Genomic DNA, 13,966 nt, shown 5'->3' with positions numbered 1-13,966 from the left:
CTGAGAGGTTTAGTGGTTCAAGTAAATCGACATGACTAATAAGTGACGGAACCAGAGTCTGGATGCTGGCCAGGCCAACCACTGTGCTATACTCCACGGTCTCTTTATAAGCTGCTGCTGGCTTTCTAGTTAACTTTACTCTCAGAAAATATAAAATGTCAGTGAGCTGGTTTTCCATGGCTTCGCTACACTATCATTTAAAAAACTCCCTTTTTTTCTTCCAAATGAAACCTTAGGCTGAACCTTAATATATAAAAACATATGAAAGCTGGGGTTCTCTAATTGAGGCCTCGAGTGGAATGCTATCTGGTTCAAACCTCGCATCTAAAGATGCAGACAAACTGGAATTCAGGAAATTATACCGGTAATACTTTTACTGTGCCAGGCACGGGGATAATTATTTTACCTTTATTTATTCTGCAATCACTTCGTTAAGTTAGTCTATCCATTTCATAAATCCTTTTTTGCTTATAAAAGTTAAATAGCTTAGTTACGGTTCCACACTAGTCAGCAGAAAAGCCGGAGCGCTGAGCACGAGCGAGCTGACTTAAGGTCCCCGCCTCACCACGCAGCTCTGAACTGAACGACTCCTCCAGGGTAAACGAGACTTGGCCATATTCTGACCAGACTCCAATATCCTTCTCCACCAAAGCACAGCTGAACCGCAGCAGGTGGAGAATGCAGGAAGGCACAGTGTGGGGAGGGGGGATTTCAGTTACTCTCTCTCATAGCCATCTACGTGTGACAACTAGAAATCTTTACCTTCACCTGTCTTCGAGGACATGTAGTAGAGATCAGTTATTTCTGTTCTCAGAGGGTGTTTTTTAGGTTTATGTATGTTTTCAAAGTGAGTTACCTACTTTCTGTTTTGGGGCAACTTTTGCTTCTTTTACAAACCCATGGGCAACATGATATAAAAGGGCATAAGCCTGGATGCGTATGCTTTCCGCAACTGAAGTCGTTCATGCTGAAATTCTCCCACGGCTCTGCCTTGGCCTCCCCCACCCCACAGGCCGTCAACTGGAGGTGAAGGCGCAGTGCAGGAGGAAGGCCCTGTGACGCGAAGCCTCTGCCACACTTACGTCTGCATCAGATGTGCCTGATGCCTGGGGTACGCACAACGCTTCAAAACAGAAAACTTTAATATTTATTTATTTATTTAGAGAGCCGAGAGCAAGCGAGCAGGGGAGGGGCAGAGAGGACAGAGGGAATTCCAAGCAGGCTCTGTGCTGTCAGTGCAGAGACTGATGTGGGGCATGAACTCACGAACCGTGAGAGCATGACCTGAGCTGAAATCGAGAGTGGGCCACTCAACCGATGGAGCCGCCCACACGCCCCGATGGTGTTTTTGTATCGGGGCAAAGCCTCAGCACAAGCTGAGCTCTTCTTGCCACAACTTTTTAATATTTCTGGTTTTCTACTTTACAGGCGCAATTAAAAGTTTTGGTGTAAGCTAGACAAAGGACTTAAAGCTAAGGTGACAATTTCAGTAAGAAATGAGAATGAGGGGTGCCTGGGTGGCTCAGTCGGTTGAGCGTCCGACTTCGGCTCAGGTCACGATCTCACGGTTCGTGAGTTTGAGCCCCGCATTGGGTTCTGTGCTGACAGCTCGGAGCCTGGAGCCTGCTTCGGATTCTGTGTCTCCCTCTCTCTCTGCCCCTCCCCCAGTTGCACTCTGTCTCTCTCTCAAAAATAAATGAACACTAAAAACAAAATTAAAAAATCCTTTGAGCCTCATTAGCAATTCCACCAAGCTTACCTCATCATATCAGTCTCATTACAAATAAAAGGCTGAATTTAGAAATTAATCTATTTAGAAATTACTGAAGCAAAATAATTTGAAAGATATAAAAGCTTTCAAACGGATACTTTTTATTTATCACCAGCATGCCTAATAACAGGCCTGGAAATGCCACTTCCCTGGCAATCAAATGTGATCGCACTGCATCACAGTCCCACCCCCTGTGAAATACAGCCCAAGTGAGCCCGCCGGCTGGCCTGCCTTTTGTGGCTATCCTCATTTAAAAAAGTAAGTTACCAAAGAGATTACTTACTCCTGACAACATACTCTGTCTCTTTAAAAAATCTTTACCATATATGTGGTGTTCTTAACATATTTCCATGAGGAAATGAATAAAATGATTAAAAATTTACTGTTAGAATTTTTGTGGAGGTCCACCTTTAACTATGTTTGTACAGAGCTTTAGTTTACAAACTGTTTTCGTATGTTTCATTCACTAACAAATCCTTGCTAAATTCCAGTTCCCATTAAAGGATTAGAAAATGCCATGAAATAGTTAGAAAAAGGAAACAAACATAAAGAACGTACATTCGGTTACCTTTCGTACTACACACACACACACACACACACACACACACACACACACACAGAGCAATACTGTACATATATGAGTATACAATTTGCCATTTGGCCATTAAGCTTTACTGTACTTCAGCTCTTATCAATAAAAACCAAAATCACCGAAGACAGGAAAGAATTATTCTAATAAGAACAAAAATGTTTTCACAAGAGACATTAAAGACACTGAGTTCATTAGTTATTCACATGGAGCTACAGAATGAAGATCAAATCCATCGTCTTTACAAGAACAAAACTCTTCCTTCACTTCAACAACATGTTCACTTCAACAATGATCAAATCAGACCATTTTCTGATTTTTACCGCCTAACCTAACTTGTGCAACGAAGAGTGGCTAATTATAAAAACAGGCCTGTAAATATCTTACCATAAACTCCTTTGTCTAAAAGGAGTAAAAATTCATCCACGGCATTTCGCATCTCATACTCAGTGAGATCCAACAGCGAAACAACTTTGAAATCTAGTTGTCTTAACAAGTTGGTCAACTCGTACACATCCACCAAAGGAGCTTTGAGCTTGGGGTGTTCCCAGTAATTCATATTTCCTATCAAAAGAGCAACCTTGTCCTTTGCTGTTAAAAAAAAGAGAGAGAGAGGGGATTTAAAGGGAGGATATAAAGATTAAGATTAAAGTAAGACCTATGGAAATGGTAGAATTATAACAAATTGTATGCTTTACGAATTAAGATCTCGTTCTAATTTAATTTCATTTTAGAGGTACTACTTTATGTGGAAAACTCCAGTGAGGAGCACAGGCTGATAGACAACAGAGAGTAGACTTATTCGTGCTCACTCGGGCCAAGGCTATTGATGAACTGCATAGGAAGCCACATACTTGTACTGAGTTACAACAAAAATAAAGAGTATAATATTCAACTAGCTTTTAGAGCAAATTTAAACAAGCAATGTTAGTAACTGGGTTCCCATCAAATTAGGTTCTGTTTTGCTGACAGCGGAAAAGGCTTAAAAAAAAAAGCAAAAATAAATACCAAAAAGAGGAACAGGACAAATTCTCATCAGAGCAAGCAAGGGGAAAACCAAAGAGGAGAGAAAGGCAGGGACTTAACAAGAACTGTATCTGAATTTTCTCAGCTGATGTATTGTTTCCTTTTGGTTTCTTAAAAAGGTCATTTGGGTGACCTTAGGGATATGTGAAAACTTTTCATATGAATATCTCAACAGTTTCTTTTCTGACCTCAGTGCAGAGACTCTGCTCAAAGGTGTACTCTTAGACAAAGAATTTTCCTATTTTCAAGGGGCAAAATGATCCACACCGATGCCTTAAAAAGTACCACCTAGCTTTATCACGTGTGTTGCTTGTCCAAAAACGGCTGTAGAAGGCTGGTCTTCAAAACTATACGTTTGCTAGTCGCGGGCGGGGTTAGCGGTTAAAGAGTTGAGGCTGCGCCATGACAGCAGTAACCTATTACAATGTTTTTCTGGAGGGCTCGTATGTGCAGCACAGGTCATGGCAGAAATGTGACGGAGACACCAGGGGGCAGCGAGGAAGGTGTAACAAGAGCACTTGGCTGAAGAGCCACACTGCGTAGGACCTTGAGCCACCTCCCGACACAGGCCAGGACTTAGGTGACCGACCTCTGTCACTAAGTGCTACTAAGTAGTTTATTTATAAATTATGAATACGACTTCGATGAAACTGAAACAGGCACAAATAATCACATTGCTGACGTGATGTCTGCCATACGGAATAGAATTTCAGATGTTTCAAATCATTAAATTGATCAAAACTCTTTGGTGAAATTTCTTTTCTTTCCACAGAACATTTCAATCTAATGTTAAGTGAGGTCTGGAGAAAAACTAGCACCAACTCCAAGAATGGGACTCTCTTAAAGTGAAAGAAAACCCTACTTTGTGAAAAGCCCCAATACTTTTAGGTCATGGTATCTGTATTCTGTATTTACATTCTTAGAGATTTCTTGCAAATTGCTTATTCTCATGAATACACATATTTTAGAAAAAAAATGAAATGATAAACATTAAAAAAAAATTTTAATGCTTTTTTATTTATTTTGAGACAGAGAGAAAGCGGGGGAAGGGCAGAGAGAGAGAATCCCAAGCAGGCTCGGCACGGTCAGCATGGAGCCCGACGCGGTGCTCCGTCTCACAGACCATGAGACTGTGACCTGAGTCAAAATCAAGAGTCGGATGCTTAACCGACTGAGCCATCCAGACGCCCCTTAAACATTTCTAATTCAGTAAAAAGTCACTTCAAGTCCTATACAAATGATAATCTCTTCTTTTATTCAAAAGAAAAAGGTCAATTATCAAGACTACTTCATACACGAAGACTTCAGACATAAAGTTTCTATTGAACTGCCTTTAGTTCTAAAAATCATTGAAAAAGCAGAGGACACTCAGGATAGATTCCAACAGGAGGCAGTATAAAACTTAACCTTTCTTGGATCTTTTTTTTTTTTTTTTTTAGATTTCTTCTTAAATAAACTAGGTATGTACCCTTACACCAAAGTACCCACTCTAGAGCAAGACTGTTACCTGACTAATCCACAGAAAGAAAATTTTCAGTGCTTTTTCCGGGAGCCCAGCAACCCTATCAGAATTCAGACCCATCGATAGTGACAGACTCAGTGCAATCTACCTCTAAGTGAGGGGAAGTAAGAGAATGTCTGACTTACATGCTCCAGCCCAAATCATGGGTTCCCAAAGTTATTCAGGTAGTAAAGTGCTTGTAAATCACAGAGGTGATTCTGATGGAATATTATGATAATTTAATTCTAATACATGTTTTAGACTATGTTTTATTGGCAAAACACAAGTATAAGGGATGTACCAGAAAAAATCACTGGAGTCTGGGGGAAAAAAGACCAGTTGTCAAACTGAGCTTGTGTTTGCCAATGTCAATTCCTTATTCACTGGTTTTGTTACTTAGAAAGAACACCTGGTACAGTTTTCAGAGGGCCAGGGTTCAACAACTTGAGAACTCTGTGGCTTAAAATCTATGTATCAATAGTTGACCACAGCTCTTTAAACAATTTTCCCCAATGATAAGTTTTTAATAGCCAATTCCTAAAATTTCGCAGGGCATTTTCTCGAGTTTAATGGTAATGAAGAGGATGGGTAAGTAAATCTTACCTTGCCCAATCTGCTTGTGAATGACAGGTGAACTGGGGTGTATTTGGGATGAGAAGCAGGTCAACACAGAGATGACAAAGACCCATTCCGGGAATTGGTCGTAGGAAGGAAAAGGAAAAGCCAGACTTCAGAGATATGACAGAGCAAGAAGTGGTAAAATGCAAAGCTGGGGAGACAAGAGTGAGGAATCAAAGACAATTTCAAAATAGCAGCTACACAAGCAATTCATGATGGTTTTCAAGTGATAAAAATAAATGGAAGAATCTTCTGAAGAAAAACATTTACTGTAAGAGCCACCCACAATTTCTTGAACACAAACCATTTATTGGAAAAAGGAAACATAAATGCCAGTTGATTAAACAATAGAATAATAAAACCACTTCAGAAAGGTATTTTAACTACGTGATCCCAGGCATCTTCCAAAGCTTAACGCAACATATTCTTTAAAAAGCGACACAATGTTATAGCATTCGTTCCACATCTAATTATTCTAATAGTGTGTTACTCATCTCATCCAAAATAAATAATATTCAGGAGCCCCTGGAAAAAAAACTTGACATAGATTAAGTGCTATTAAAAAAAAACACACACACACACACAAAACACAAACCTTTGGCTACCAAAAATGGAGTACTAGCCCCAAATCTGACAGAATCTTTTCATCTCTATGTCCTTCAAAATAAAGTCCAAGTTCCTTAGTCCATGCCTACCTTTACAGATGTGGTAGAAGAGAACCTCCGAGCAGCTACCCCATCCTTGCCCTCAGCAAGGCTCCGACCTCTGAAACTGGGCTGCCCTGTGATTCTCTTTGAACAACATAATTTGGCGAGACGATCGCCAGTTCTGGGGCTAAGCCTTAGGGAGTCCTGACGACTCCCGCTTTTGAGACCCAGCCACAATGTAAAGAAATTTAGCAACATGGCAAGACCAAATGGGGAAGGAGGGGAGGAGGACAGAGAAAGGGGGAGACAGTGAAGCAGGCCCGAGGCTGTACAACAGGAAAACGGGGGGCACAAGCACTCTGCCAAGGGGCGGCCACTATTCAGTCATTAGCTACCGGTCAAAAGCTACCACTTTTCAAAAGAACCTAGAAATCTAGATTTTTATATAGTATCTGATTAGTGACAAATGATTCTAATGGTTAAAAAATACTCTATGGGCTCCCTGCTCCCTCCAAAGGTTACCCAGTATGTGCCGTTTTCTCTGTGGCCTTTGGCAATCTGTTGCGGGCTACCCCTCGGTTTGAATTTCCACCTCTATGCTGATGATGCTCCTGTGTCTCTAACCCTGGCCTTCCCTTACAGCTCCAGATACATACATACAACGGGCTGCCGCCGGCTGCCGTGTGTCTTCACCTAATGTGATGCAAATGCCTCAGACGGGTTAGGTCTCAAACGGATAGTCACCTATCCCCTGAATCTTGCTTTTCATTCTGTGTCCTCTAACTCAGTGGGTTGTATCGCTGCCCACCTAGTGGTCCAAGCAGGAATCCGAGCAAGCGTGGTGACGCCTGTCTACTTTTTATGCCCTACAGCAAGGTGATAAGAACAGCTTACTGATTCTATCGCCTCAAGATCTTTTGAGTCTGCTTTGTCTCCTGCGTTCTCACTGGTACTATCTTAGTTCAGATTCTCGTGATTTCTTATCTAGACTACTGACTACTGCAACGGTCTCTTAACTTTCCTCCTAACCAAAAAAAGCAAAAAGAAAAGAAAAAAACCCCCAAGAACATCACTGCCCTCCAGTTTACTTTCTATGCCTGTACAAGACTGGCCTTTAAGAGAGACAACTCTCAGCCCTCTACCAACAAGTCTCCTTCCAATGGCTCGCGAGACAAACGGGGCTCCTCAAGGTCTGGTGTCTTCCGACCTCTCCCCCGCTTTCTCTTTGTGCTCTAGGGGACTGTGTGTTGTTGGCTGTCCCCAGAATACAACACACTGGCTCACTGTCTACAACTGTGTGCTTACGAAACTCTGTTCCATCTGGCAGGTCTTTCTCTCCTTTAAAACATAAAGCTGCTATCGCAACCTCTCCGCTGCTTCTCCAACCTCCAACCCCACCAAGCGATCGTATTAGTATTCATCACTTCTCTGTAACGCATACAAGTTTCTTGTTTACCTGTTTGTTTGCGTGTTGCCAAAACAAAGAAATCCCCCCAGAGAAGCTGGCTAGGCCCCAGAAACTGAATTCATAATCTCTTTAAGCCCCATGTGCTGTAATTTCTTTTAGCAATATCCAAAATAAAACATCTGGTCTCGACGTCATTTAAGTATTTGGAACAGCTGCCAAATTAAAATGTCTCGAATCCCTTCATGATCACCATAAAAGCGCCGCAAAGTTGTATTTTGGCCAAGCATTTTAAAGCTCTACTCACCCAAAGGCTGATCACCCGTTTGCTCTTCATGGTCTACAAAAAGATAAAAATGCAAGAAAGATAGGATGTTATTGTCGGTGATACAAATATCTGCAGGGTTAAAGATACACGGAACCAATGAGCAGCAGAATCGGCAGCAGCAAAGGACAGAATGTGGTTCCTAACGGCTAACCAATAATTTTAAGATTTTCAGACTCTTGATAAACATACCTGGATGGGCAGAGTTAGACTCGGGACAGGGGACTATTTTCGGAAATTCAGCACCACGGCTGGGGGTAGTGATCTTTAACAGGCCACGTAGAAACCAGTCTGAAGACGGCGGGTGGTGGCACCGGGCACCGGCAGAAGCGCCGAACGGTTTCTGAACGTCTGCCGGGTCCTGTTCTGCGTGCTTTAAATGTAACGGATTCAAATAAACCTCAACTCGTCTCCGAGGTGTATCTTTCCACCATCACATAAATAAGGAATCCGAGCACAGAGAGATGAAGCAGCTGGCTCAAAGGAACTGAGCCAGTCAGCCTCGTTCCATAGTCCGTGCTTTCCGCCATCTGTATACCTAGAGCCAAATACCTCCCACGCCCAGGACCACGCGGGAGAAGCCACAGGGAAAGATGGAGTGGAGTCAGCGATGTGTCCACCACAACACAGTGTAACTCTGTTTGCGTTTTTAACAGCACATATAAAACGCCAGAGCCTGTTACAAGTTTTTAAACGTTCTCTTTTTCAAAGCCTCACTTTGGGGGGCATCTTTTGATTCTTGAGGAATCAGGATACAAGGAAGGAGGGGGGCCAAGAAAATCTCCGAGGCTTAGCGGCGGTTTCTCATAAAAGTTTTCCCGAGGTAACTTTTCACAGTGTTCACTGAACGGCAAGAAATAAGAGGCCAATTTAGGAAAAGGCCTAATTCTGTGTGGGTCTGGAGTCTGAAGCACAGTCCCACGAGACTCCTCATCAGGACAGCACCCCCGTAAGGGAGGCGACCCGGTCTGTCTAATTTGCATCTGCGTAGGGGGCACAGCCCCATCACTGCTCACAATGGCAGACGCTGACTAGTCAAATATGGGCACGAAACTAAGCAGGCTAGTTATGGTGCTAAAATAATGAGAAATGACCTGCCGAGAAGTAAGAGGGATCGCTGTAAATATTCAATGATGTAGTTGCCTCCTTCAACTGTTTGTGTAAGGTTTCATTTCCAGATACTTTCACAGGCTCCATCACTGCCTTTCAGGATTTCAGGCCCATGCTGACGTCCCCTGTCTTGACGTGGTCCTCAGCATTACTATGTGTGTCACCACAGCTAAGGCTTTCCCGTCAGCTTCGCTTGTTCAGACATCTGATATGGTCAGAAGTGGCCAGGGTGACGGAAACTTCTGCTGTCAGTCTCTTCCTGGTCAACGACCGGCTGTATCTCTGTACAGCACCAGTGATCCTCTCTTGCTTCAGAGAAAGACAAGCCACCCGACTAGCTCAGGTGTGTTCTATGATTGAGCAACTCTGAACTAGGTCCCAGGAGTCTAGCAAGTTCGGAAACGTTACCCCCGTCATTCTTTCAAAGACCGTTTCTTGCCTTTCAAATTAAAGATCACACACTTCCCCCTGTAACTGCCTTTTTAGGCCACAGAGTCATGTACACACTGATAAAAATATACATTGATATTTTCTGTGGCTGCAGCATGCTTCTGTCTATACAGTCTTGTAATCTAGAATATCTTCAATACTTTCGCTTGCATGAAATTATACTTCATAGAAGTACCAATTTCAATCCTCCGCTGTATTACTTTAGTAAAGAAAAAAGTTTAGTACTACCACTGTGGCCAAAGAATATCTACAGTACCTTTAAGTTGTTACATTCAAATTAACATTTTACATTTATATTACTCACCAGGGCATCCGAGATTATTTAATTCATCTAAAATGAAGTAAGAGAAAATAGATTAGTTTTAAATAATCAAACTGCCCACGTGGCACAAACAGTCAGACCAATCAAAGAGGTAGGTTTCAAGCTATTCAGGCATGTTCAGTTTAGAACTTTCCAAACACCTTCCAAGAGGAGGCACGCAAGCAGTGAACACGGAGAAAGGCTGCTGGGGTCAGCGAGGACTTCAAAGTCATGACTGTGCTCCCTGAATGGCAAAAAGCTGAACAGACTCCTTCATGATGTGTTCAGAGTTTTAGCTATTCTGGCCTTTGGGACAAAAAAGAGTCAAAGGATAGGTCTGTGGCCTCAACTGTAAACTTCCTGAAACTAAGAAACAATCTCAAATGATATTTTTCTTTTTTAAAAAACTCTTACTTGTCCAACAGTTTGAGGTTTACAGAACTAATGTGAAGAGAATAAAGAGAGTTCCTGTAAACACCAGTTTCCCTATTTTAATGTCTTGTATTTAGTAAGGTGTATCTGTCACAACTAATGAACCACTAATATTCTCTCTCTCTCTCTCTCTCTCTCTCTCTCTCTCTCTCTCTCTCTTTTTTCCAGGACCCCATTCAGGACACCACATTACATTTTCTGATGCCCCTCTGGGTTCTTTGTTGTGGCAGTTCCTGAGCCTTTCCTTGATTCGATGGCCTTGACAGTTGTGAAGATTACTGGTGAGGTGCTTTGTAGCATCTCTCTCAGTTTGAATTAGTTGATGCTTTTCTCATGGTTAGACCAATGTCATGTGTTTTGGAGGTACAGTAGTTTCAGGATTATTAACCTGCACTCTCTGCCTAAAGGACAGATAAAATCATCTAAGCAAATACCCATGACATTATAGCCATCTGTTTCTCCTTTGTAAATCTTATGAAGATGCCAATTAACACGAACAATAAACTATAAATGTTACATTGTTCATAAGATGTCATGAAGGAACTTATTCTTCTCTGTGGTGTAAAATCAACTAAAGAGTATCATCAATAATCACTACACCAATTGTACAGAGCTCTCTACGATGTCTCTTGCTTCTCTTACAGACGTCATTCATTTCTAGTTACTTGGGTCAGCACCTTGTTCTTCCATCCCCTCTTCACTTTACATTTGTAATACATTTAGATTCTTTGGTTACATTCTGCATTCCATCCAGGGATTCCCCCTCCTCTGGCCTCCTACTAAATGGTTTTAAAAACTTGCATGCAAGGGGCGCCTGGGTGGCGCAGTCGGTTAAGCGTCCGACTTCAGCCAGGTCACGATCTTGCGGTCCGTGAGTTCGAGCCCCGCGTCGGGCTCTGGGCTGATGGCTCAGAGCCTGGAGCCTGTTTCCGATTCTGTGTCTCCCTCTCTCTCTGCCCCTCCCCTGTTCATGCTCTCTCTCTGTCCCCCAAAAAAAAAAGTTGGAAAAAAAAAACAAACTTGCATGCAAGTATTCACCGTTACGATGAGCATACAGAATAGTTTCACTGCCCTAAAGAAAATCCTGAGCTTTGGGGCGCCTGGGTGGCTCAGTCGATTGAGTGTCTGACTTTGGCTCAGATCATGATCTCATGTTTCGTGAGTCCAAGCCCCGGGTCGGGCTCTGTGCTGACAGCTCAGAGCCTGGAGCCTGCTTTGAATTCTGCGTCTCCCTCTCTCTCTGCCCCGGACTCATGCTCTGTCTCTGTCTCTCAAAAATAAATGTTGGAAAAAAAAAAAAAAAATCCCAAGCTTCACCTATTCAATCCCCACTTTTGTCCTGATTAAGTATCTTTAACAAAATTCATAAAATGAAGTAGGTAACATCATATTCTGCAGGCTAAAAAAACCAAAAAAGATACGAAGTGGGACACTGTTAATGGTATGTGTCAATCTGCCAATTAGAAAACATCTCAACTTTTACGCTCTTTGAGAAAGAAAAGTTGGATCTAATTTTTCCACTGGAAATTCCTGAAGTAGTTGCATAGTTGGATCTTCATCTCCAAGCGTGCTGAGAGGATTTGTGTGAAAATCAGAATTTAATAATGTTTGCCATTGTGAAAACCGCAGAGAATCATACAGGCACCCCATAGCAGCACCCCAGCAGGACGGTGATTTCCATGCATTGCCCTAAAGCCAAACAGCAGTGCTAGTGTGTATGTCAGTTCTTAGAGATATCCAACGTTAGGAAGGTGGAGAAAATCATGCAACCAGGCAAAAAAGGAGTAAGAGAAGGAGGACGAGTTTGTTAGGATTTCTTCACAGAACTTCTCTCATGTAAGGCCCCTGTGGACAACAGGACTGGGATCCCTTTATGCTAGAGAGTTCTTGGTCAAAAGTATGCTTTGGGACAAGACCAGTAATTACAGCACTTCAATGTGACACCACAGAGAAATGAAAGACAGGAAAATCCAGGAACCAAAAGATTTAACGTCATTTTTTTTTTTTTTTTACTTTACCCACGTGGAGCCCAAGGTTAAGTAAAAGTGTAAAGCAGGAATTGAAAAAATACTTTGCTATCTACAAATCGAATTTCGTGAAACAATGTGATATACTAAGGGAAGGAGGTAACTTAAGTATTACAATTTACTCATTAGAACTTATACGCAATGCTTCACAGAATTAAAACAACTTAAAAGCTTATGTTGAATTCTTGTCCGGTTCTCTTTATACACTATGACAAAGATGACACAGTGGATTCATCTATAGACTTGTAGCTTCAAAAATGGATCTTCATTCGTAAAATTGTTTACGTTGAAACAAATATCAGACACCGGACAAAACATGTGCTCCACAAGAAACTGCCTGTCCTGAAACTCTCGCGGAAAGCACATTCGCATCAGAGCAGCACACAACCATGGCTAAAAGGATGGCTGTGATCATCCAAATGGCTATCCATGATAGTACAGCCATCCGTCTCTTTAACAGACTCTCTAGGTAAAAATTAACATTAAGAATTAACTGCAAGTATTTCCTATTCAGAAGATGTGCAGTAATGCTACGGTATGCGATAGAAGGTCAACTGGAAATTAGTCACGTGGAAATTAGTTACGTGTGTCCATTTGACAGTGTCGCTGGCAATTTATGAACCTTAACACTGAGATACAGTATCGTTCAGCGAAATCTCTTTCTTATAGCTAGTATTTTTTCCATCGCTGCACTCAGCAGGCTAGACAGAGCACTCCACCGCTCCCCAGAGGAACCAGCATGCAGGGTATTCGGGTTCAAACCAAAGGATTACGCTACCTTCAGTGCACTCCACTGCATCTGTTCTTCCTTGTTCCAGAGAAAACAAATGTGAATACAGTGTAATTCATGCTCTCAGGAAGGGCAGCCATCAGGTAAACAGAGAAATAAATATCATACAAATATGTTGGCAAACCAACATGTGCATCGACATCTCCTACTGTGGACGACCTCACTATAAATGCAGTAAGCCTGAACAGAACAACTCCCAAATTACGAACTTCATAATGTGGATTGTTGGTTGGTAATCAATCATTCTTTCCTTTCTAGGTCTGTAGCGCTCCGTTTTAAAAAGACGTGCTATTGAAACTCTCTTCCCACTTAAATCAAGATTTTGATAACTAAAGTTTTTAAAGAATCCTTTTTCCCCACAAACGTTTATGATTGTGAAGTATGTATTCTCTCGCATTTCTATATAAACAACGTAACTCCTGAGACTTAACACACCATTAAACAGAATGAGGTAAAAAGTAGAATTTCCGGGGCTTAAATGTTTCATTTTAAATAATTTGTGTTGTACTCCATTCGTGAGAACACTGAGTAAGACTGCTTACCTATGATGATTTCTACCTTCTTGCTATCTTGACTGTCTCGATCGTTATATACGTGACACCAGTAGGTCCCTTGGTGTTCCAGATCCACATAAGGCACCTATTATCAATATTAGAGCACACACACATTTCCTTCTCAATTTTAATCTAAATTGGCTTGGAGAAAAAGTTATTTTGAAGTCAGGAAAAAACCTATAACATCTCAGAGGACTTTAGATATTCTTACATCATTTCCATTTATTAGGTTAAATATTAGCAGGCAAATATTAGTGACTCTAATAATGGTGAGTTAGGCCCAATACTATCTGACATTTTAGTGTAAGCCCTTAGATGTGGGCTAGTGTTATGTTCCAGTACTTTTAAAAATATAAGAATCAGTTAATATTGAACAACAAGGGACTTGAAAAGAAAACAAAGAAAACGTGAAAACTCCCC

The 13,966-nt window shown here is 41.7% G+C and overlaps 1 protein-coding gene across 2 annotated transcripts in view; it reads right to left on the bottom strand.

Annotated features, from left to right (window-relative positions):
• MALT1 (MALT1 paracaspase) overlaps positions 1–13,966 on the bottom strand; it is a 65,633-nt gene that overhangs the window by 19,481 nt on the left and 32,186 nt on the right. The window contains exons 6-10 of one of the 2 annotated variants that reach the window (XM_086683116.1): positions 13,535–13,631; positions 12,981–13,010; positions 9,747–9,773; positions 7,865–7,897; positions 2,748–2,951 (exon numbers count right to left, since the gene is read on the bottom strand). In XM_086683116.1, coding sequence (XP_086539242.1) covers positions 2,748–2,951; positions 7,865–7,897; positions 9,747–9,773; positions 12,981–13,010; positions 13,535–13,631 — 391 coding nt within the window. The remainder of the gene's footprint in view (positions 1–2,747; positions 2,952–7,864; positions 7,898–9,746; positions 9,774–12,980; positions 13,011–13,534; positions 13,632–13,966) is intronic. The other variant, XM_086683117.1, reaches the window with a different exon arrangement.

The sequence above is a fragment of the Puma concolor genome, chromosome D3 (assembly GCF_028749965.1).
Source record: "Puma concolor isolate L17-30 chromosome D3, mPumCon1.1.hap2, whole genome shotgun sequence".
Taxonomy (NCBI): Eukaryota; Metazoa; Chordata; class Mammalia; order Carnivora; family Felidae; genus Puma; species Puma concolor.
Note: the sequence above shows the minus strand (reverse complement) of the source record. Positions and strands in the feature narration are given on the sequence as shown.